This window comes from Belonocnema kinseyi, chromosome 9 (genome assembly GCF_010883055.1).
Source record: "Belonocnema kinseyi isolate 2016_QV_RU_SX_M_011 chromosome 9, B_treatae_v1, whole genome shotgun sequence".
In the NCBI taxonomy this organism is placed as follows: domain Eukaryota; kingdom Metazoa; phylum Arthropoda; class Insecta; order Hymenoptera; family Cynipidae; genus Belonocnema; species Belonocnema kinseyi.
This window is the reverse complement of record NC_046665.1, coordinates 43,721,603-43,747,609: the sequence shown is the minus strand read 5'-3', so window position 1 is coordinate 43,747,609 and position 26,007 is coordinate 43,721,603. Positions and strand designations below refer to the sequence as shown.

The window sequence follows — 26,007 nt, the reverse complement described above, 5'->3', positions numbered from 1 at the left end:
TTTGCCTTTTAATTCCTTGAGTTGAAAAATCGATCTGTTATTATGACTATTTTAATATCAATTTATAAAGTTTGTTCTTACTACACTTCTGATAAGACTCTTTATGCCTGTTCTATATTGAGCATAATAATAATTTTTTCTTGATATTAAGAGTTATAAATTCTTACATATTTTTGAATTATATATATATTATATTATATTTATTATTACATATATATATATTTATATTTTTAAATTTTAGCTTTATTTCAGAAAGAAAAGAAATCCTTAAATTCGATATAAGTTGAGTTTATTTTTTATCTTTTTTTTAAGGTCAAATTTTTTTGTAACAATGCTTATGATTAATGAACAGTGTATGCACTTTTTATTTTTTGTTTCCGGAATTTAAAAATTGTGCAGGTTTCCAATTTTAAATTGAATAATTTTTAAAAGGCCTTAGAAATGAAACTATCTTAAAATTAGTTAAAAAATCTGCCCGCTGCGTCGGCACATTCTACTTGAGCGCTCCGCGCTCGGCTCGATTCGCTCGCGAGTTTGAGCGCACCTAGGGCACGCGACTGTTGGTTCTCGCACTTCGCGCTTGGTCTTTGCATTTCTCCCACATTTGCGCACAGACCTTTTAAAATCAAAGTTCAATGGATAGACAACTGTAATTTTGATATTGTGAACTGTCTTTTATTAAAGTTCTTTCGGCTTTAACGAACACATTCTCAACACGTATCTCGTGCTTCGCCCTCGATTTTGTACAAAATTTCAACTTTTTTACATTGTACTTAACACATTTATATCATATATAATACATTTTTTAAGTTACTCTGTCTAGGATTGCTTATTTAGATATTGAAAAATAAAGCACCAATTGTATTTATCATGATTACTATAACATTAGTTTTTTATTTTACATTAAAATTTATTCTTAGCTGTGCTGAAACATGTATCATTTCAATGAATGTATATCATTACAATTCATAATTGGAATGGAAATTGAAACATACTTATTCTCTTATTGCCTTGTTTTTATTTATTATTTTTTTAATCTTGTTGTTTACGATTTAAAAAAACTACGCTTCCTATCAAAAAAATATTCGTAAAAAATTTTTTTTTTTTGATTGAATGAATTTTGTCTTATTAATTCTCGAAGCTTGTATCGTTTGTACAGAAATTTAATTCTCTTTATTTTGAATGTTGTTTTTTATCAATAAACACAAACAACTTATCATAAAAAAAAGTAATTCATGATAAATTTGTAGATCTTTTTTAGGTGCACACTTTTTGTCGATCTATCTCTTTTTGTATGTTGCTTTGTTGTAACTTTTTGAATTTTTATAAAAAATGGCTGGTTAACGAACTCGATCTTTCTTTATGGTCCCTCTAACTGTATGCCGAAGCAAAATCCAATACTACTATTCTTTCAAAAGTTATCTGGTTATCCTTGTTTTTCTGAATCAGGGCGCCTCAAAACGTCGACATTTGATGAAATCCGCGAAAGTGATTTTTCGCATAAAACTAATACCTTCTCATTATAGATGTGAATGTAAAAATATATAAAATTTCTACAAAAAAATTTTTCTAAAACATTCCCCACTTTCTTTTTTATCTTTTTTTTTTGAAGTTGAAATGTTTTTTTGGTAACAATCCTTATGATTAGTGGACAGTGCATGCAATTTTAATTTCTTGTTTCCGGAATTTCCAAATTTTTCAGGTTTCCAATTTAAAATTGAAGAACAATTCTCAATCCAATAAAAATGTTAAAAATATAGAATATTTCTTTTTAAATTCACATAGAAATTTTAAACAAACCTCCCCCTTTTTATTCTAAGAAAAATGTGAAAATTACATCATTTTGCCCCGTCATCTCAATAAGAATATTAACCTAAATGTTAAAAATAAACAAATTCTCTCCCATTTCAGAAAAATTAATTGTATGCCAATATTTTCGATCTTCCAAATGAAAAAAAAAATGTTAAAAATAACGAAGTGTATAGACTGTCGGTACCTGTCAAAAACTGTTTTGGCTTTTGACGCTTTAGATGGAACGTTTTGTGTACATATCAACACTTTATATTGTCGAGTTGGGACTCAAGAATTATGATTAACCATGCGATCACAAGATTATTTTGACTGGTCCCAGAAATAATGTTGATCAAATCTCCACCCCTTTATAACATCTCGTGTTTTGGTCAAAAGCCTAACCCCTTGCCAAAGTCTCGTGGGGACAGAAAGACATCTCCATGACTGGTGATAAAACTAATTAGGTCAATTCTTTTTCAAAATTTAGTCACCCCTTTGACTGGCCACAGAAATAATGTAGGCCAAATCACCACCCCTTTCGAGAATGTCGTGGAGGAGGGTTGGCACCCCTTTAACTGGTCACGGAAATAATATTGGTCAAATCACTACCCCTTTCGAACATCTCGTCGGGGAGAGAACGCACCCCTGTGACAGGTCCCAGAAATAATGTAGGCCAAATCCCAACCCCTTTCCAACATCTCATCGGGACGGGAAGGCACTCCTGTGATATAAGTCAACGAAATAATGTTGGTGCAGCCCTTAACCCTTCCCAGTGGGCACAAAATTTGGCGACGTCTTTACATCATTACGACATCCTATGTCCATGTCGTTTCGGTGTCTTTGCGATACCGTACAGACATCGTCAGATCATACGACTTATTTACGATATCTTAAAGACACCTTAACGGCAGGAACATAGGATGTCGTAAAGTTGTCGTAAATATGTCATAACGATGTCGTAAAGACGTCTCCAAACTTTGTGCCTACTGCGTTTCCAACATCTCGTGGGGGCAGGAAGGCACCCCTATGACGGCTTCCAGAACTCATTTTGGGCAATCCTTAACCCTTCCCAATATTTCGTGAAGGCACCCCTGTGACTTGTCACAGAAATAATATTGATCAACCCATACCTCTTTCCAACATGTCCTGGGATGGGAAGGCACCCCTGTGACTAATCACAGAATTAATGTTGGTCAAATGCCTACTCCTTTCCAACATCTTTTTGTGGGGTGGGGCACTCCTGTGATGGGTCACAGAAATATTTTTGGTAAAATCCCTACCTCTTTCTAAAAACTCGCGAGGGCGGAATGACGCATCTGTTACGAAGGTGCGCGTCATTGGCTGAAAAATGACGTCATTCAAAGTAGCTGATTTGAATTATTTCTTGACTTGAAATTGGATATTGTTATTCCATAACTTTTGACTGAAGTTATTAGATGCTGAAGAGTTTTGATTAAACATGGAATGCATACGAGAAAACAAATTTAATATTGCAAATTTCTAAAGAAATAACACCATACGTTATACTTCTCCTTACGCAGTTTTCCTTGCATTTTTAAAGTAATAAACGGAACTCTACAAATTGAATTGCAGCAACGACAAAAAAGAAATACTTTTATGTGGAAAACTGAAAAATGTTATAAAAGGTTATGAAGTTATGTCAATAGAAATATACAAAACAACCATGAGAGTTTATATAAATTCCCTGATAATGACGTAACTGTCAGTAGATCATGGTGTTATGGGGGGGGGGGGGGGGGGTGCCGAGCGTAAAGCAAATTCTATTCCTTTTTTTTCTTGGAAAGTGCGGGGCCCAGTGGAAATCCCGGCGGGCTCTATACAGTGAGAATGCTGGACAAGAGAATTCAACACAGAAGCCTGGCGGGATCTTTCCGGGTAATCTTTGGCCGGCGTTAAAATATACAAGTTCACCCGCACATTTCCCGCTTTGATAAATATTATGAAAATATTTCTTAATTATATTAATATGCGCCATTCCGCAACAATTGCCTTCAGTCAATTTAAACGAGCTACCTGGAACTTTAAAAATATTTACCTGACACCTACGGATAATATTTTTTGAAACTTCTCTGAGCCTGAGAATCTTCAGTGACTATTCAGATATTTCGCGTCAAGTTTTTTATGGATTGAAGAGGAGTTTCCACAAAATAAAATCGCACTAATAACTTTTATTTCTACCCCCCCCCCCCCACACACACACGCACAAGTAATTAGTATGGATTCATTCCGTACGGCGTAGACCCTCCTTTTGAATCCCTAACAAACCTGGCATGCTTCGTTCAAACCCTGAAGTATCCCTAATAGCACGGCACGTTCCGGAAACGTGCCTGGAACGTTCCGCGGGAACCTTCAGAATATTCCAGTGGAACGTTCCCTGAGCGTGTAAGATGTCCGCCGCTTGAGAACGTTCCAGGAATTTTCCACTGGAACCTGTGGGGAACCTTCCATTATTGTTATTTTTAATAACAATTATCTTGTGAACCGTAAGAGATACGTAAAAATAGATGTCATTTTTGAGTTTCAAGTACCGAATACAGTACATTGTAATATATGGTATTTGCATCATAAACCGACGTTAATTTTGACCTATCACTTACGTTTTATCGGTTATTCATAATAATAATAACAATAACGATAACTTATTCTTTGAACGTTCCGAAGGTTCCCGTGCAACGTTCCAGGCACGTTTCTGGAACATTCCGTGCTATTAGGGATGAGTTCAATTTTTCGAAAACCTGAAATTTGCCAATGTTAATTAAATGAAATTTTAAAGTGCTCGGTGGCACGTGTTAATTTTTAAATTTCTAAAAAGAAATTACGGATTTTCTTTACCCGGAAATGGAAACTTGGGGGGGAGGGGGGGGGGGGTGAAGCCCTGTAACTCGAAAAGCGTTGCAATTCTGTAACGACTTCTTTCAATTTGTTTTTCAATTTGTCACTTTTAATATATAACACATTTATAATAAATTTTCAAAAGTTAGAATTAACACAAAAAGTGAAAATAAAATTTGTGCAGTTAATATCAAAGCTAACCGGCAATTAGATATCTCTGTGAAAAAATTACAGATACCAATATTAAGAAAACATTCGTTATGCATTATTTTGTGAATAAATATTTGGCATTTAATTAATATAATTCAGTCGTTCAATCCTGAAAAGAAATCAGATTTACGTGAAAAATGTGAATCTAAAAAAAATGTTATATATGGGTATTATTGCGGGTTTGCATGATTTACTGCGCGCCAACTACTGCTGTAATCCAATCACTGCGCTGATAATACTGCGATTTTATTTTCAGTGAAGTTGCAAATATTTTGGGAAATTTAAATTATGCTTATTTATAAATTTATTAATATTTTTTCTTTTTTAATTACAATACTGTAACCTTAGAGACACACTGCGACTTTGACAGGCATTATCACTAGCGACTAAGAAAGATTTGTTTGAAGGTTATGATATAGCGTTTGGAAATCCGCAGTAATCTGTTCATAAAGGCATATCGTGTCCAAATACTTCTTCGGCAAAAAATATATTGAATAAATTAGTTAAAAACATAGCTACTTGTGTTGATTCATTGGCGATAAGTATATAAATAAATCACATAATAATTTTCTGAATTGCTTCAACGCATTATATACATTCAGAACATTCTAAATCATTGTTTGTATTTGAAACCGCAATAAATAGAGTATCCGCAGTAATACCTACACTTGCCCTAGTGATAATCATTATTTGGCTCTTATAGTAGGCATAGGAGGACATTTTCGAATCCTAGCGATACATGCGAATTTAATTTCTTTTTTTTTTGGGTATAAATCGATATATTTACTAATTACAAATCCACCTTAGTTCCCCGCGGTTTAGTCATTCATAGAACTGCTGGTCTACACAGTTTCTCAGGGGAGCAGGGCGAGAGCGGTTGCGACTATCGCATTGGAAGGAGCGCAGTGCGCGAGTACCCAATTGGGTATATTGCGCAACAATATATATTCCAATTCGAAACGTTTCAGGCGGCCCTGACTATTAGTCTTGATTCCCCCGCTTTCGTTTCAATGATATTTGCAGACAACCCCCGACACTGGAACTAAACAGAGAGTTGAATGTAAGTTGTATTATAATTGTTTAGTACATTATCGGTAACTATTTTTTTCATTTGGAATATAGTTTAAAGCTTGCAAAAATACGCTGGCAAGAAACTTGCGGGATGAAGACGCAAGCGCCCGCTATAAAATAGCCCTCCGGGATCTTACAGCATATTTGACACCTGTCCGTCCAAGTTTTCGACGTGAGTCCTGGTCCTGTTCTTTTACAGGTCTTCTTTAAGTGCCGAGGCAAAAGCGAATTTCAATCCATTTTTTCCTTGGACAAGTGAGGTCCCATGGAACAACTGATATCCCGAGGAATAGGTGATGGCTTCTGAAGTTTAGGTTGGGTCCCGCGGAATAAATGGGGTCCTAAGGGATAGATGGTTTCCTGTGGATTAGATTGACTTCGGTGGGATAAGTGATACACACCGCTCGCACCCTGCTCTCCTGAAAACTGCGGGCGCCAACAGTTCCAGGAAGGCCAAAAATGGGGGACTGAAAGCGAGAGTTGGGAGTATATTTCTAAAAATATATTAATTCAAATTCATTTTTTCCACACAACTTTTTCACAATGTTATTTTTAACATGAACGTATTGGAAGTAAAAGGCATTCTCGTGTTTTAGGGGAAGAAAATTCTTGAAGAGTTTACAAAAGAATCCATATATTCTATTAATTCTTAGTTTTATTCGCTTGCTTTTCTTTCGATACATTTAAAGCTAAAACGGCAAAATTTTTTGCCTTAGTGCAGGCTTTTATGGCCAAAGGTTCGATTTCATCCCAAGGTAATCTCGAAGTTTTCATATTCCGAACTAAAAGTGGATCTTGACCTTGAGGCGTGTCTGCTTGGGATTGGAATATTTTTATGATTGAGTCCATCCAGCTTAAAGCGTTGAAAGAATTCGAAACCATTTTCTAAAAATAAATATACAGAAATCAATTGAAAAAATATTTAATAGGCCACAGTTTGCCAGTCATTCTTTAAATAAAATATTTACCCTTGGGACGCAACATTTTGCTCTGATACATTTTTTGCTAAAAACAATTACTAATATCGGAAGATCAGGGCAAAGTTTTTCCAATTTTTTTAATGGCACATCATTGATAGAGGCATCACTTGATTGCATACAATGGATGATAAACGGCACAGTCGTACATTTTTGTAATTTTCTAATTTCTGTCTCGAGACCGTCCCTTAAAATTGAACAAATGAATTATTATCTCCATAAACTCTTGCTACCAAGGACTGAAATCATGAAAACTTTACCTAGCGCTTGTTCTTCTGTGCAAAAGTATTGCCCTCGCCAAATTCGAAAGTCTGGATTGACACTCACGATAATCGACATAAGAAATTAGAATTTTATCGCCCTTTTCCATCAGATTACGTTGGATATCATGAATTTCAGAATCTAATTCATCGCATAGTGTTAGTTTAGCCTTAAACTCTTCTTCCAATCTTTCTACTCTATTTTTCAAGTTCTTTCCTGCAATTTTAGCTAATCGCATTACAGGACCAGCAGCTGCATGAATATCAACGCTAACAGCTCCTTGCGATTTGAGATATAAAATACAAAAATGGCCCAGGGAGCCAGTCCTGTGAACGTGAGTTCCACAGCATGCTTCTCTAAAAAACAAAACAGAAATAACAATTTAAGGTTTAATAATAATTTGATTTTTATTTGTCTATAAGGTATACCAGGGTTTAGACTCACTTCAGAGATAAAAAAGTAATAACAATAGTGGGATGAAATTTGAAAAATAGTAGCAAAATAGTGGCATGAAATTTGCAAAATAATCAAATTATATGTATATAAATCATAAAGCCCTTGGATCAACTAGAATGATTTTAAAAAAGTCGCGAAAGTGACAATAAATTCCGAAAAAATGATTTCTTCAGGAATAAGGAGTAAAAGCTTTCATAAAAACCTGCAACTAATAATATTTTTGTTTTTATCAACGAACAAAATGATATCAGAGGTTATGCATATAGAAAAGGTTTATAAAATAATTCTTTATATGTATTTAACTGAATTAAAGAAAATCCTATGCATCATATTTTATTGACAATTTTGCATGTTATGGATCTAGTTTATATTGTTAAAAGAAAGTTAATTTATCAAACTTTTTAGTTCCATTTCTTAAAGCATGGTTACACGATAAATTTAATTTTAAACTAAATAAACTTCATTTTTTCAGAGATCCTAGAACTCTACTCTTGACCCGTTGAACGTTTAAACAATTAAAATAATTTCTACGTTAAAATGTTTAGACATTTAATTAACCCGTAGAAAAGTTAATTCGGTTAAATTTTCCATCGTTTTCAATTTCCTTTTTTTTAAATTTAAACTAACTTCAGTTGGTTTCAAATTGTGTTTGTTATTTTAAAAATTAACCTGTAAAGTTTAACTGTGTAAAGTAAGCGTAAATAACAAAAAGAAATCGAAAGAGATGGAAAGTTTAACTGAATGAATTTTTCTACTGAATTAATGTCTATAAACCAGGGCACCCAAGCTGGCGTGTATTTCACCGTGACAAAGTTTTAGGTAGACAGTTCAAAGCCCTGTCGCCGAGGCGCTATATTCACCACACACACAAACAAACTTTGTGTCATTGATGACCCCAACTAGGCCACACACAACCTCTTTATTTTCTTGTAAGCTGTCACAAATGTGATAAACCACTAAAAATAATTAATAAATATGTTTTTCATGTTACGGAGAGCAGAAGGTACATTTAAAAAGTTTTTAATTGTCAAATCTGTTGATTCAATATTTTAATTTTTAAAAATCTTGTGACCAAATAAAAAAAAAATTATCGAAAATTTTACTGGCGTTACTGCAACCCTAAATATCTCATGCGTTTTTTAAAAAGGCTGACGATTTCTCCACTAAATTCATTAATGTGACTTGTTTACAATCATAACAAGAACATTATTTTACAACTCTTTTCCTTATAGACATACAATTTCCTTAAAATATAGTATTTAATTTTTAGAGAACTGATATTGCGAATTTGATCAAATGGACATCCTTGCTTGTCATGTCCTCAACGCGAACAAATATATTGATTGAATATATTTTTATTAACTCGTTTATTCATAATCGCGATGAAATTAAAATTAATGAATTTACAGGAGAAATCTGCAGACCTTTTTTTGAAATGTATGCGAGGGATGAAGGGTTATGATAACGTCAGTGCTATTTTAACAAAAAATATTTCTCAATTTTTCGAGAATACTTGGTTAAATTGAACATTCAGTTTCTACAAAATTGTTGTTATGTGTTTAAAAAAATGGTTTTACTGCTTCCACACTAAATAGGCTGCGACTATTTCGACATACAATTATGGCCAAATAAGGACGGTATTTTGTTTCGCCTTTTTGGAATATATTCAGGAGAGGGTGACGGTCAAAATAAGGAGAGTAACTTATTTATTGTTATATGGTAGATTATAGTAACGAAACTAATCATTAAAAATGCAATGGTAATTGCACAAGCAAAACATGAGAATGACAGGCGAGTTAACCTCAAAATCTCAAGACATGGCTCAGAGGAGGTTCTGAACACCGCTATCAGGTGGCGCTAAAATCGAACGCGCGAAATTTAAATTTCATTATACTTTGCTATTATAGCTACGAATGAAACATTTCAATTTTAGGAGAATAAAAATAAACTTTTAATGACAATATAATATTAATAAATCATCTTTGCTTAATGTTAGAAAGTTGCGTATTTTCTTGAAATGTTTAACTGTGTTTTGCCTTTTTAGTTATGCAGGAATAATGAATAAACATTAGAGAACAAACATTAAAAATATTATTTTCCAGGGGGGGGGAGGGGAGAAGAATACAAAAATAGTTTTAATTCCAAATTTTTCTTTTGCGCCTTGCAATAAAGTTCATGTGGTAGTTTAGAACGAAAGTTTTACAGGTCTTTTACAGACTTAGTCCTCCCACCCACTCCTAATTATTCCACTATTTGTTTTTGCCTCTTGTGCAAGATCAATTATTACTTGTAAGTGAACCCTGGAGAAAAAGTTTAAGAGTTCAAAAAACAGCAACTTTTTAGCACTTGTCTAAGAGAAGATATAATATATAACGTAATAATAAATATAATAGATAACAATTATAAATTGTTTAAACAATTGTTTGTTAAAATGCATTATTTATTACTTCACTAAGTAAAAAGTGGGTGAACAGTTAAACATTTAAGAAGACGCAACTATATAGCATTAATAAAGAAGAAAACAGTTATAAACAATAATAATTTGTTTGAATCATTATTTTTGCTAAGTTAAATTAATTTTTAGATCACCTTGAGTGAAAAGTAGGCAAAAATTTGTAAATTTTAGAAAAACCCCAACTTTCTAGCATTAATCAAATTGAATATTAATCACAATAAACGCAACTCACTTTAATTGAGAATTGGACAAAAAGTGAAAAATTGTGGAAAAAACTCAAATTTTCTATCATTATTCTACGAGAAAATTGCTAAAAACAATTTCTTTAAGTAACAAGTTATCAGTATAAAGTGGCCAAATACTCGCATACCCCATTTTTTACTTATGGGGCTTTTTTGGAACACTAACAACAGACTTGTGGGTGGTGGTTCTTAAAAAGTAATTATTCATCTGTGTTCTATCGCTGATTGCGAAGATAAAACTTGAGTTTCAGTTCAATTAATCTAATATTAAAGATTTTGAATAAAATGAAAAAAAAACGTCTCAAATCGTAGAATACCTTGGCGACAAAATATGTTGTATTTTAGAGAAAATTGAACGGCACTTGTTTTCCCAAATAAAAAAAAAAACTGATGTTATCAGTATTTGCATTTTGAACATTTCTTTAAAAATACCTACAAATTCTGTTTTTAAACAGCTATAACTTTTTACTTAATATACATATTTAAATTTTCCTTCCGGATTCCAGATCTGTCGAGGAATGAGGAAAATTTTGAAAGTTACAATATTCTTCTGAAAATATTAAATTACTATTTTGTCAAGTACTCCACCTTTTTATTTTTTGTTTGTTACATGTTTAAGGGCATGTGATACTTACAGTTTCCCCGGCTTTTTTTCCACAAAAATGAAAATTTTTAAAAACTGAATTCGGAGATTCTATAAAATATCATAACGGACGTCTCCGGACTCTTTTTTGAGGGATAATAACAAAAAAATTTGTTGTGCTAAATGAAAATTGTATGCATATGCATTATTTTGAGGTTACATCGTTTTTCATCTCTGCCTTTCCGATAATCTGAAAATTATTTAAGAAATAAACTTTTTTGATTGCCTGCAAAAAGGGTTAGTTCCGGGAGATTAATTACTATGTTTTTTGATAAAAAAAAAAACACAAAAAAGTGTATGGGGACGTCCGTTAGCATGTTCGCTATCATTTCCCAAATTTTTAAGGAAAAATATTTCTTATCCTAGGAATAAAGTCGTGGGAATCTAACACTAAAAAAATCGATACTACTTCCTAAGCGCTATGCAAATTAATCACATTTTGTTAAGTTAAAACTTTTTTTAATTAACCCACAAAAAAAGTGTGTGGGGACGTCCGTTAGCATGTTCTTTATCATTTCCCAAATTTTTAAGACAAAATATTTATTATTCTAGAAAAAAGCCGGGGGAACCTAAAACTGGTAAAATCGACAATTTTCTAAGTATCACATGCCCTTAATTCTATTTGAGACACATTATATACGTTTTATGTGGGTTAAGCCACTTTTGCGGCCACGAGAATTTTTCTCTCGAAGCATGGATTTTTTTTCTGACGATATATTTGAGAAAATTCTAGAAAAAACTCTGCTTATTTTAAAACGTTTTACAAGAAATACCTCCCACTAAAGTCTACAATGCACAACATACTAAAGAAGTGAATGATTCTGTTACTTGAAGTTGCATGAACTGAAATAGATTCGGACATGACAATTTATTATTATTTTCCTAAAATTGAAATGTTTTATTCATAGCTATAATAGCAAAGTATAATGAAATTTAAATTTCGCGCATTCGTTTTTAGCGCCATCTGACAGCAGTAGTCAGAACCAACTCTGAGCCATGTCTTAAGATTTTGAGGTTAACTCTCCTCATTATCATGTTTCACTGGTGCAATTACAATTGCCTTTTTAATTATTGATCTCTTTATTATAATCTACCATATAATAATAAATAAGTCACTCTCCTGATTTTAACCGTCAACCTCTCCTGCATATATTCCGAAAGGGCGTAACAAAATACCGTCCTTATTTGGCTACAATTGTATGTCGAAATAAGCTACCGTCGGCTATTTCGCCATACTTGTATGTCGACATAAGATATCGTCGGCTATTTCGACATAAATGTATGGAGAAATAGCCACTCCGTTAAAAATATATTTAATAATTATTTTCTGTGATTTATAACCTATGAGACAATTTTGTGCGTATGGCAAATGTAGCGCCTCTGCGACTCGGTTTTGAGCTATTTATCCAAAATTTTGTCGCGGTGAAATACACACAAACTTGGGGGCTCTGTATAAACGGTTAAACATAGGCATTATTCAAATTGTTTAAGCGTTAACTCGATCAAGGGCCGAGTATTAGGACATCGATAGCATATCGGGAAAAAATTCTCTGCCATTTCCCGGTTTGCAAGCATTTGTCACGGTCAATGAAATTAAAAAATTATAACTCTAAAGCTAGAAAAATTTCAATTTACAGTAATAAAAACTGAGCTGCAAATTAAAGCACTCAAAATGAAAATCCTGAATTTTAATCTTTTAAAAACAAAGTTTAAAAGTTTTTGAACTGAAAATGTTTTTAGTCAAATTCTCAATAATTTGCACGTATAAAATACAAGCTACAAAAACTTTTCTACTGAACAATTTTCAATTAAATTAAAAGTATTTTTGAATTTTTTTTCAGAACTTCTAAACATCTTTTTAAGTGATTCGCATTTTTCCTACAATTTTAAAACAAAAAATCCAGCCAGATTAAAAAATTTCCTTAAAATCGTTCACATACATTTTTTTATAATTTTGTAAATCTTTTTAAATACTTTCTTCAAATTAACTTAAAAATAAAAAATCATTAAAAATTTTCTATAGTAATCTCACGGGATTTTTTTTTATTCTGTTAAAGCATTTCAACAATCTTTTAAATTTTTTTCGAAATTTTAAGAAATCTATATTTTTATTTAAATTAGGCCATGCGCTATTTGCGCAGAAATTTCTGTACGAATATTTAATTTAGAGTTACTGATTTTACATAAAAAGTCAAATATTTTCAAATATTAAGTAATGATTTTCTTTTTTTTTTAAAGAATATTTTAGACTGAAACAATATGCGAAATTTAATAGAAGCCTTTAATTATGAATATCTTATTTTTAAGTAATTGAATTTTTTAAAAATATTTTGTGAATTTTCAATCAAGAGCTTTCATTTGTTTAACTAATAAGACTTTCCAATTGAAACAGTTTAATTTTTAACGTTAAAATCTGGAAATTCTAAAATTGTAAACTGATTTCGAATCTTCTTGTAAAATAAAATATTGTTTACTTTTTAATCCTTTAAGTACAGTTTAATTTAAAAAATCATTAATTAATTTATATTCACCGTATATAAAAATAATTTTTTCTAATTTCAATCATTTTTGCGTTTAAGTTGTATCACTAAAAAAAGTGTCAAATAGGGTAAATAGTAGCGTATTTCAGAGTCGAGTATACTTGCTTCGATTTTAGAAATGGACTCTCTATGTTGACGATTCTTATTCCTGTCTCCGGATAAATTTCCCCAGGTATGACAGTAAGATTATCCTCAGCCATCATTCGTGACATGTTGACAATTTTAGTTTCGACTGGTGCGTCAGAATTAATGCAGTCATTGACGACTTTTTCTAATTCCACGACTCGTTCGTTGGTTAATTTTTGACCGAATAAGCTGCACTCAAATGATAATTTATCTTTTCCAACTGAACTTCCTCGTTGCCCTATAGCGGGTAAAACTTTTCGCAGTGCTGCATTTAATAAATGGGCTGCGGTGTGATGTCTCATTGCACTTAATCTCCTTCTCGAATTTACCCAAGCTTGAGAATCTTCTCCGACTTTTAGACTAAGTTTTGATTGTTGTACAGGAAGCTTTCTAAAAAATATATATTTCGTAATAATTATTTAAATCAGCTTTTAATTCCTAATGGAAATTTAATTTTTATTTGAAGTCGCACCTGGATTTATTGTTGACAACATATCCCACGTGAAAAACATATCCACGAATTTTTCTCACTTCGTAGATATCAAACAGAAGACTTTTGATTTGAACATATCCTTTATCAAAAGTCTGCCCTCCCTCTTTAACGTAAAAGGGAGTTTTATCCAAAAGTATATTAACTTCTCTTCCCAGAAAATCATCCTTTTCAAGAATACAATCACTTTCTTCCGGAGATAACTTCAAATTACCTAAAATATTACAAAGAATAAAAACTCCAGAACTATAACAAAATGTTTTAAGCTCTTACAAGGTGACCACCGACCACTCAAGTGTGAAAGAATTTCGTCATTTTCTGGACCTCAAAAAGTTGTGTTTAAGTTTCTAAACGTAAAAAATTGTAACGTCTTGAGATCCAGTCGCCACCTTGCTTTATACAGAAGACATAAAAATGTACCATTAATAATTAGTCCTAACAACTTGCTCCTTACGGGAGGAAAAAAATATTCTTTATGATCGAAACTATAATCGTACTTCAGAGAATCGTCTGTTCTCGGCACATTGAATCTTTCCAACACGTCTAAAGATAATTTGCTTACTGGTTCTTTATATAGCTTCTCTTTCGTTTTAGCCCTTGAGCGTTCTTTAGTTTTTTTTAGATTTTCCTCAAAAGCACTCATCTCAAACTTTAGGGATTCAATTTTAGCCAATTCGGATATTGTGGTCTTACTTAATCCATATGTGTCGTATAATTTCAATGCAAATTCTCCTGGTAAAGTTTCCATTTTTGGTTCCTCGTCTTTCAAAATCGATTGCAAATCATTATATCCCGGAATTAAGCCAGAAACCATGTAATCTGTAACTGCAGATAAGGCTGAACGTTCTTTAACCATTTTCTCCCATTTTTTTCCTGACGTTTCTCGTAAGGCTTTCAAAACTTCCTCTTCGTATCGGATTATATTTTGAACCTAATGCCATTTGCAAAGATAATAAAATAATAGATAATAACACACAAATTGAATCTAACAAAAACAAAATAGTTTAATAATTTGTACTTGTTTTAAATTCCTGTGCAATTCTGGATAGGTTTCTCCCAGCATTTCTGCTACTCGAAAAGACAATTCGTTGACTAAATCAGTTTTCCTAAAAGTCTTCTCGCTCACGTCCAACGCTCTTCGCAAAACTCTTCTCAGCTTTTGACTAAAAGCGATAAATATAATTTGTATGATAATTTTAAAGTATTCTATACATTGACTATGAAAGTCATTGGAACGAGAAAGAATATTTATAACATAGAACAAGATTTGGAAAAAAAGAGTAGAATATTGTAGAAAAAATCGTACTTTTGATCGGGTAAAACTCCATCAGCTAATGCAACAGTCACCATTCTTGAGTGATCAGCCAAAATTCTATATGCAGTATCAAGACCTTCTTTATCGTCAGATCCAAATTTACCTTCATACTTTGGAACTTTTGAAGATTTCTCAATAGTCTCGAATAAAGGTACAAAAAGATCTGTGTCATAATTTGATTTTTTTCTTTGTAAAACGGCAACGAGTCTTTCAAAGCCCATTCCTGTATCAACATGATGCTTTGGCAATTTAATTATTTGACCATTTTCAACTCTGTAATTAATTCAATTTTTAATATAAAAAACTTTGGTTTTAATTGCAATTTATCCGATTTTAGAAAAAGTACATCCCAAAAATATAATCAAATTCTGCAATTCTTATAGGTATTCGGTACCTCTCGTTCTGGATGAAAACTATATTCCAGAGTTCCATAAGATTTAGAGGCTCATCGGGGCTTTCACTTATGTGTATTTCTGTACAAAGACCACAAGGACCAGTTGAACCCATTTCCCAAAAATTATCCTTTGCGCCAAAAGCCAAAATTCGATTTTCAGGCACCCCAAGTCGTAACCAAATGTTTTTGCATTCTAAATCAGGTTCTAGTCCTAATTTTTCATCGCCACCAAAATAAGTAACGTACAGAAGATCTTTTTTAATTCCAAAAGGACCAGTTAGTAAATTCCATGCATATTTACAAGCTTCTTCCTAAAAAAAACATGAAATACATCACAGAAATCACAACATTCATAGTTTCACAAAAGTATATTCTATTTCAATCCAAGTAATTAATCAAACCGGTTTTAAATCAGGATTGCTCTTTCAGGTATAATAGTTAAATAATAATACCCACAGAAATTGGAAATTTAATAAATTAATTATTATCAATTAAAAGCTTGAATTCTTTTTTGGAAAAATTATATTGCATTCTTTCTTAATGTAAAAACATTATTTAAATAGGTGATATGAAAATTTATATACTTTAAAATAATCTCCAAAGGACCAATTTCCCAGCATTTCGAAGAAAGTATGATGATACGTATCAGATCCAACTTCTTCCAAATCATTATGTTTTCCTCCAACTCTGATACATTTTTGTGAATTTGCCACTCTAAGCGACGGGGGATCGTAATGCCCCAAAAATACTCCCTTGAACTAAATACAGAATGTATGTAGTTGAATATATCAGGATGGCCACAAGATTGAATTTTCCAATTTCTCTGACATTTAGACGAATTTCCCTGACAGGAAAATATTACAAAAGCAAATAAGGTTTCAATAATGTGCCAAACAAAATAGTGAAACAAGCCAGAAAAATGAGCTTTACATGGCAGTGTGGATTAATAGAGTAAAGGACATGTATTGAAACTACCAATAAATAAATAATTACAAATGAAAGACTAAGAATCGAATTCTGTTTTTACAGAATGTACATTGAAAAAATATTCATATTGATATTAGGAAGTGCTTCCAAAAAAATATTAAAACATCAATTTCTATTTTCCCTGACAAATTTGTTTCCCCTGACTTCCCTGCCAGATGGCCACCCTGATATATGTAATTACTCAAAAATATTTCTGAATTCTACCCGAAATAAAATGTAATTGCAATAAAAACATACCTGATTCATTCCCGCATTTACGAAAGGCGTACTAGGATCATTTAAATTCATAACAGGACTGGATCGAACGAAAGAATGATCTTTCAAAAAATAATCCAAAAACTCCTTCCTGATTGATGCTGCACTTTTAAACTTTCCTTCACTAATATACATCCTTACTATCACATTTTTATTCAAAAACTTAATTCGTCGAGACAGCATTTTTTGTTTTATTAAAAATAAGATACTTATAAACAATACTAAACAATTACTATCACACCAAATGCAAGGTTCGTATCCGGGTTTTAGGTTACGTGGTTTGTTGTATAGTAAAATAAGATAGACATAGCTAAGCAATATTGATCAAGTTGTTTTAATTCGTAAAAAAGTCAAATAAGCGAGATGAATCTCAATATTTACAAGACTTTTCAAACTTCTAAGTAAAACTTACATTTCGGCGATTTCATTAACAACAAAAACGCAAAAACTTTCCATCCTATTGTTCATATCAGCTGATTTAGCAGACGACAATGTGGCATTTTGAAAGCAGCCAATCACAGCCCAGTCGTATTTACGCGGGAATTTTTAATTCACTGGCTCGGGAAAAATCTATAATAGTTTTAGAAACTGTATTATAATAAAGTACTGCTTTAAAAATATAGAAATTGAAATAAAATCTCTCCTTTTTTGGGATGAAGTTAAGTTTAAAGTCCCAATTTTAGATGCATTACATTTAAAAGTGATTTAATTTAAAGTAGCAATATTCCTCGGTGAATCTAGTGAGTTACAGGGTGTAAGGATTTGTGGATTTTTTTTATTCTGAAAGTTAAAAAAACTGAAGTGGATGTCATACATGGGAAATTGAACCTTTGGGAAACTAAATAAATAGCAAATTAAATTTACACGTATGAAATGAAAGGTACTAACACTTTTCAATTGAATTTTTAAAATGAAATGTAGATAATCTGCAAAATTTAGAACTCTTATAAATTACAGACTTCAAAGATTCAGATTATATTCCAAAAAGATAAATCCACGTAACATTTTCAATACTCTAAGTAAAGAATCAAGCGATGAACTTAAAAAATTTGCAAAATAATATTTTTTAAAAGTAATTTTAAGCTAGACAAATTAAAAAATTAAAAATAATTTTTGTTAGCCTAAGAATTTTTTAAATTAGAAGTTCAATTATTTTCATTTTAAATAGTTTAAGTATCCTTCAAAAACTTTTTATTTCAAAATATTGAGAAATCTAGAAGTGGTTTTATGTTTTTCCAAATTTAAAATCATTGTTGAATTTTTTTCGAAACGTTTAAATCAGGGATTCGAACGAAATTAAGGGGAATTTTCATATATTTTCCAATTATTTCTTAAAATTTCATATAATTTACCTGAAAATAATGCTAAGTATGAAAAGTTACTAAACAATAATGCAACCATGGAGGCACATTGTCAAATTTTTGTTGCGTAAAATTTTTATGGGGAAAGAAACAAAAATCAACGTAACGAAAGTTTCGTTACGTTCCTTTTCATTCTTTTTTATATAAAATTCGATTAAAATATCATTTTTACATTGTGCCTTCGTAGACTCATTACATTTTCATAATTTTTTAGACTAAGTTTAGTTTTTAACCAAATTCTTTTAAATTTATCGAAATAATTGGCAAATATCCAAAAATGTCCCTTAATTTCATTCGAATCCCTGGTTTAAATATATTTGTAAATGAATTAAATTTTTCCTACAAGTTTGAGAAAATCATGCAAATTAAAAAAAATCCTTAATACTTGAATTTATAAATAACAATAGGAACACTTATTATTTGTAGAAAAAATTAGAGTTATTTTAAGAGACATTTAGAAGTTTGCTAAAAGATTTTAATGAAATTTAGAACTTGAAATGATTTCATATCATTTACTCGAAGTTTGTGCCCCGAAAAAGTGGGCTATTCGTACCGAAACTTTGGTGCAAATATCCACAGCCAAATTTAAAACAAAATGCAGATTTCAACCAAAAAATGTAGAAACTTTTTAAGAATTGTGAAAGGCTTAAAAAGAATAAAAACATTTTCTTAACATACCTAGAAAAATTGAAATGATTTTTCATTTGAAAAATTATTTGTAACAGAAAATTTAAAAAGATTTTAAGAATTTTTTTTTAATTTGCAGGATTTTCCAAAAGTTGTAGAAAAACTTCGGTTAATTTAAAAAATGTATTTACAAGTTCTAAACAAGAATGTTAACACACTTCTTTTTAATTACTTAAAGATATTTCAAGTACTCAAATTTTGTTTACAAATGATAAAAAGTGAAAAATTTAATCGCTAAGAAAACTAATAAAAATAATGTATTGATTAATTTATCTATTCAATTTAATATAAAAAATAATATAAAGGAAGACCTAAAACTTTAAATTAAAAATATTTTATTGATGAATCATTAAAATTGTTATTTAAAAATAAAATGATCGGAATAAATGATATTATATTATTCTCAATTCGTATTAAGACTTTCGAATTAAAACAGTTATAATCTGGAAATTCTCAAATTTTGAATGGATTTAGAATCTTTGTGTCAAATCAATTATTGTTCAGTTTTTTTATACTTTAATTATTTACAAAACTATTGAAATCAAATTTGGGCAAATGTTTCTTCTTAAAATTCGTAAAATTTCCGGTCAAGAAATAAATTCACTGTCATTTCCCGGTTTTTCCCAGTCTCAGAAAATTCCCAGTCCAGCGGCCACCCTGATCTCATTTGGTGTGAACGTAAATTACAAGTAAAAAATTGTTTAAGGTAGAAATCTGGTCACTTGATCCATGTATTAGATTCCCTTAACAAAAAAAGAAAAAGGTTTAAAAAGTCAGTACTAGCGCAAGCCTACCTTTCTATACCAATTCAGGGGGTTTGCCAATTTTTTTAAGATTATTTTTCCTACTTTTTTTGGATATTTACCAAAAAAAAAAAAAAAAAAATTTTAATTACACCGACTGACGAACTGGAGTCACTAGTGGAATAATTCTGTTATAAGTATTTAAAAGTGCGCATAAGAAATTAAATGGTGTGATATGATTTGAAACGGATCCAAGTAGCTTATTTGTCATAAATAATGTATTTTGAACTACAACTTACAGGATAATAAATGAGTCCTCTGTAAAAAAGCATCTCGTATTTATCCACAGTACCGTCTGTGACATCGAAGCGAGCAAAAGTAACAATCGAGCGGAATTGACGAATATCCACTAGAAACAGTAGAATCAGCGCACCTATTTGGAGGAAGTAACATAGGATTTCGTATGTAGTTATCGAAACAAGCATTTCCGCAAACGCAATATTGTGTATTCTCCAAATACGTCATGAGCGTGAATGGAATGCTGCTTGCGTCGTAATGCATCCTGAAATTAAGACCAAATATAACAAAATTAAATGTATTGTCCAGAATTTAATAAGGGTCGAGTTTAGAAAAACAGTATCTTTCTTCAGAGTGTCTATCCAACGGGTGACTTATAATTTCCGATCATTTCTCAATTGTCCCCCAGGAAATTCTCTGTTTGAAGTCGAAATTGTAATTATTTTGAAAAATGTCTTGTTCCAGATTCAAATTATAATTTTTCTCGATAAATTCACTCTTCCAATTCAGAATTACACTTTTATAATTAAACTTCTTTTTTAAATCAAAGTAAAACTCAGAATTTTAAGTTTTTTGGGAAGTTTCCTGAACCAACTCGAAATTATCATTTTTTGAAAGATTCCCTCTTCAAGCCAGAATTATAATAATTCTTTTAGAAAATTGCATTTTCAAATTCAGCATTACAGATATCTCGTCCATATGATAATTACAGTTTTTACATTATTATTTAAAAACGTAAATCTTTCTCTCTTTCATTCAAAAATACATATTTATAATTTCAGATAAATATTAATTCACTATTTTGACGTACACCGAAATTTCAAGAATTCAAAGACTTTAGAGAGTAAAAAATAACAAAACATTTTTAATATTGATTTGAGCCTTTTCCCAGTATTCCGATCAGGTAGACACCCTGTTCCTATTTAAAAGAATTTACACCTTGATTTTAAAACTGTTCGAGCAGCAGTTTCGAGAAGACTCGAAATTCTCAACTTGACTACAGTACAATTATTCGATGTGACAAAATTGTTATGCGCTATATTCAAACTACTTAGTCTCAAATTCCGAATGCTCCCTGGAAGAACGAGAAGTTCGTTCTTGGATACATCCAAGAACTTTAGAGCCTCTAAACGTCCCAGACTTTGTGGAAGATATTGCAAAGAATTTGTATTCACTTTCAAAGTTACTAAGGCACTCAGCTTTCCAAGTCTGTCCGGTATTTCTGCCATCTGAAATTGAATAAAAAAAAGGATAAAATTTTATAGAAATTGCAGAGTGTTCTACATTAAAATACTCAGTATAATTAGACTATTTATTATATAAAAATTGCCTCGTTAGAACTTAAATCCAAGAGTTTCAAATTTTTCGATATATGAACTCCATCCATCCAAGCCCATTTTGATTTGGGAGCTTTGCCGATCAAATTTTGGGCTAGATTTAGTTCTTGCAAATTCGGCAATGATCCTAATTCTTTAGGAAGACTTGTAATTTGATTATCAGACAAATCTAGTATCCTTAGATTTTGTAGTTTCAAAATATTTCGGTCGAAGGATCTGCGCCCTAATCCCGTGAGAAATAATTCTATTGTCGTCCTTGGAAATCCCTCAAGAATTGGATAATTCTCGGGGGTTTTAATGTTCACTTTAGTTTTAAAGGCAATGGCCACGGCCTTAGGTTTTAAATCAGCAAGTGATAAAACAGATGCAGTAAGCTTATTTGTAAACCCAAGCTTCATAATGTGAGCGAAACTTTTTAATTGAATCGCATCGCACTGCACGAAAAGATCATGTGGCGGTTCTTTAAACCGAATTGTCATCTTTCCTTCTTCGATGAAATTCGTAAATACTTTTTCTATGTTGTCTTTAACCTGGAAAGAGCAGAAAAAAACAAGGCCATTTTTTCAGTTTATCTAAATATAGAATGATTTTTACTTAATGTTAATGTATCATTTAATTTAAGTTACAAAACCCGTAAAAGCGTTACGTACGTTTTAAAGGCCCCTGAGATATCAAATTCATGAATTTAATTTGAAGTACACCGTACAAATGGAACCATTTTTAAAATGAAAATACTCAAAGTTGCATAATTATATTTAAAACCTTCAAAATGCAACCAACTACAGAAAAAGTGTAAAAGTAAAAGATAGAAGTTTCCAGTGTAGTGTTCAAAATTAAATAATATCTAAATCAACAATCTGTACTTTGTATTTCAAAAATCATTAGTAAATAATCCTCCTAGATTTAATTATTTACAAAAATAGTGTTACCTGGTGTAACACTACACAAAGAAAATTGGTTCAAAAATATTTCTATAGGCAAACATTAATTTTAAAAAATGCCTAGAAATCTACTTACCTTATACTTTGTGCCCTGTTTATTTTGAAGGGTTTGCAAAATAATATACAGCTGATCATTTTGTGATGATACTTTTCCAATTGATAAGCACGACTTTGCAGGTTTTCTTCTAGCGGTAGTACCTGCACCTAACCTATTACTCACTGCAACGTTACACATCATCTTCATTTTTCAATCTCACGCTATAAAAAATTACTTTTTACAATATTTCGATGGTCATACACGATTTTAAACACCTATTTCTGTATTATTTACATTGCTGCACACGTTAGTAAGGAAAACCGAAAACGAGAACCTCCAGAAAAAGTTTTTGAGCGCGAGAAAATTGGTAAACAACACTGTATATTTTAGTGAAAGGAGAGGGAAAAGGGGGCATTATCTCGACAGTGACATCTGGTGTTCATTCAAAAATACGAATTTTGCATGGGAAAAATAGTTATAAATTTATCACTAGATGTCCCGGCCGATTTTATAACCTCCTTTCTAACCCCCAGAAGAATATGGACGAAATCGAAAGCACGTCCGCAATTCTACAGATTAACGCGTAAACTCGTGCATGAGTGTATGGCTCACAGTTATTCCATACCGTGTGGGTTCTTTATGAATTTTAAAGGGGTTTTAAAGCCACCAGACTGAATTCTTTTGACACAATCTGCTCGATAGTTAACGTTTTTCATCTGTCATAAAGAGATTAACGAATAATCCTTTCGAGGTTTGTACAAATTCATTTTGATAAGCTTCACTAGAAAACGTGTTTTTGGCTCATGGAGCCGTGGAGGTTAGGGTCTGAATTATGTGACACATTTTGTTCCAAAATCGTTTGCATATTTAGCATAAAACACGTCTGCTAGTTTAATTAATATCATCCCTGGAACTTCCAAATTTGGTTCATTTCTGATCGGTTGGCAGTCAAAATTGTTCCTCTTTAGGAAGGGCTTAAAAAATAATTAGATTGATTTGCGAAGCATCTGGTCTCAAAATTACTACTTTTATAAAAATTACGTGATACAATTATTAAATTAGGTATGTAGTTCTTGGATTTCGATCATAGTGCATGTGTGGTTTGACGTTTAAGCAGAAAAACACGTGCTTCTAAAAGTGCTGTTTCTAGATAACAAAACCACCGAGGCTAGGGATCGAACCAAAAACTTCCTACTACAAGTCGAGAGTCTTGCTCGTTGAGCCACAGGGGCTTCCAGAATATTATTTTTTGAATTTGGTGTAGATGGTCTTCACTCGATTTATTCAAAGTTTTTGATAGTTTTAAAATCGGGTAACGTACGAAGTTTTATTTTTAATCCAATGCTTTTAAATCTAATTCAATTTATTAAATAAAAATTATCTAGATTTTGCCTAGAAATCGAGGTTTGTAAGAAATAATAGGGATTTTCTCTCTTTTTTTTACTATTCTCTTATCTTTGATAGATAAAACATTTTTCATCAAGAGAAGATTGTCTAATCTTCAGGTAAAATGAAAAGTACTTAAAATTAATTAAATCTACTGCCTGATGAAAGTTATTTCGGAATCAAGATTTTTCTTCATTTATAGTAATAGATACAATATAATAATAATAGGTAATTTTCTAAATCCGATATATATTTGTTGCTCCCCCCCCCTTACCCCCAACGAAACTCTTTCTATAGTAAGTGTAAGTAACTTTAATCTAGGCGCTGAACTACAGCAGACCCCCCCCCCCATAATAAGCGCATTACGTGTTACGTGATACTTTGACATATTTGAATAATTTCGCGTAATTATAATGATAAATTTTTTAATGAAAGATTTTTTATTGAATTGCATTATACGATGTTGACATTCTTATTTGCATAGCTTTGTCATTTGTATCATTCTACCATTTTTTGTTTATATAGTTGAGAGAATTATAATGAGTATACATTTTTTTCAATACTTTTATAATCTTCGAAAAAGTTACCAAATGTAGGTGATGTATACATATTTCGGAAAATAGATGGAACGAAATTATCGAAAATCTCGCTCTAATTGTCGTTTAGTACCTGATCAGTTTGTTCGTTTAAATTTTCTGGAATTTTGAAAATTGCAAATTCCAAATAAGGAATTTAAATTCTAAACATTTATTTCTATAAGATAAAATCTCTCTATTAATAAATATTAATAATTTTCTGCACAATCAATTTCATCAATGAAAATTTCCAAACAAGTGATTTTATTTATTTAATTTAATTCTGTTCTTAACATTTAGCTACCATATTTTGATTAAAATGCGTAAATTTAAATGATATCCTAAAAATTTGGAATATAATTTAGAAGGTTTTAAAGCAAATTTTTCAATTTTGCATGATTTTAAAATTTTAGAAAAAAGTGATTAAGTCTAATGGGTTTAAGAGACATTTCGAAGTTTTGAAAAGCTACAAATAAAATTGTTAACTTAAGAACATCACAACAACAACAAAATTTAATTTAGACTTTTGAAGTTTAAAAAAAAAATTAGACTTTTTTTAAGAATTTGGAAAGGTTTACCGAGAATAAAGAAATTTTCTTAAGATTTATAGGAAAATTTATTTTATTTTACAACATTTATTTTAAGAGAGTATTTAAAAAGATTTAAAAACATTTCCAAACTGGTTAAAAAAGAATTTGGAAGATTGTAAGCCAATATTTTTAATTTTGCAGAATGTCTTCAAAATCAAGGAAAAATGGAATAATTTTTAAGATATTTAGGAGTTTTAGAAGCTTTCAAACTTAATTAAAGATTTGAAAAGATTTTTAAAAAATTAAAACAAAATGAAGATTTTAGAAGATTTTCAGAAAGTCCTGGATATCATTCAAAGTGAATCAAATTTTTCGTAACAGGTTTTGTCAAAACCATAAAATAAAAAAATCCTATAAATGTTCTAGATATTTTTTCGAAATATCTGCAATCTCCAAAATTCATTTGGAATTTTCTCAACAAACCTATAGGACAATTATTTTTATTAAACATAAAAGCAAAGAAATAGAAACTCAAAAAAAAATATCCTTTTGGTAGAAATTTCATCTTTTTTATTAAAATTTTAACTGTTTGGAATAAAATTCAAAACTGCTTTGCTTGAGGATTCAACTGTTTTGTTAAAAACTATTTTTTTGGCCGAAAATTAATATTCATGGTTGAACATTCATCATTTTGGTTGAGGATTCAGCTATTTGGTTAAGAATCTGTTTTTGAATGAATTTAACGGTTTTTTATTTAAAATAAAAATGTTTTTGGATTAAAATATCAACTATTACATTTTTCGCTGATAATTGATATTTTCTGACAAAAATTCAACTTCTCACTTAAAACTTCAACTAATTTGTTAAAAAGTCATTTTTTGGTCTGAATATTCATAATATTAGTTCAAAATTCTTTTTTTTTAAATAGAATTAAGCTTTTTGAGATAATCTAATGTATTTGGTTGAACATTAAGTTTTCGTTAAAAACAGATAGATTTGGGTTAAAAAATTTAATTGTTTTTTTAGAAAATTTGTCTTTTTCTTTGA

The 26,007-nt window shown here is 31.0% G+C and overlaps 3 protein-coding genes across 5 annotated transcripts in view; 1 reads left to right on the top strand and 2 right to left on the bottom strand.

The window, feature by feature from the left end:
• Positions 1 to 6,542: 6,542 nt before the first annotated feature.
• LOC117179943 (alanine--tRNA ligase, mitochondrial) lies at positions 6,543 to 17,277 on the bottom strand. The gene is made up of 11 exons (XM_033372177.1): positions 17,049 to 17,277; positions 16,409 to 16,582; positions 15,825 to 16,135; positions 15,422 to 15,703; positions 15,134 to 15,278; positions 14,536 to 15,046; positions 14,098 to 14,329; positions 13,605 to 14,015; positions 7,163 to 7,519; positions 6,894 to 7,089; positions 6,543 to 6,810 (listed from the first exon to the last, which is right to left on the bottom strand). Exons 1-11 carry the CDS (start codon positions 17,247 to 17,249, stop codon positions 6,568 to 6,570), a joined length of 3,063 nt encoding a protein of 1,020 aa, XP_033228068.1. The 5' UTR covers positions 17,250 to 17,277; the 3' UTR covers positions 6,543 to 6,567.
• Positions 16,584 to 22,849, bottom strand: LOC117179944 (leucine-rich repeat protein 1). 3 transcript variants are annotated; one of them, XM_033372180.1, is made up of 6 exons: positions 22,764 to 22,831; positions 22,509 to 22,690; positions 21,485 to 22,021; positions 21,094 to 21,383; positions 20,157 to 20,419; positions 17,522 to 17,636 (listed from the first exon to the last, which is right to left on the bottom strand). In XM_033372180.1, the coding sequence occupies exons 2-5, from the start codon at positions 22,674 to 22,676 to the stop codon at positions 20,197 to 20,199; spliced, it is 1,218 nt and encodes a 405-aa protein (XP_033228071.1). In that variant the 5' UTR covers positions 22,677 to 22,690; positions 22,764 to 22,831; the 3' UTR covers positions 17,522 to 17,636; positions 20,157 to 20,196. The 3 variants fall into 3 exon arrangements, with proteins under 3 accessions (XP_033228070.1, XP_033228071.1, XP_033228069.1); XM_033372179.1 differs by lacking the exon at positions 17,522 to 17,636 and adding an exon at positions 16,584 to 16,668 and having other exon boundaries at positions 22,509 to 22,849; XM_033372178.1 differs by lacking the exon at positions 17,522 to 17,636 and adding an exon at positions 19,618 to 19,857 and having other exon boundaries at positions 22,509 to 22,849.
• Positions 22,850 to 23,038: 189 nt separating this feature from the next.
• The window catches only part of LOC117179727 (transcription factor IIIB 90 kDa subunit), a 28,011-nt gene continuing 25,042 nt past the window's right edge, over positions 23,039 to 26,007 (top strand). The window contains exon 1 of the mRNA XM_033371774.1: positions 23,039 to 23,220. The gene's annotated coding sequence lies outside the window, so the exon portion shown is untranslated. The remainder of the gene's footprint in view (positions 23,221 to 26,007) is intronic.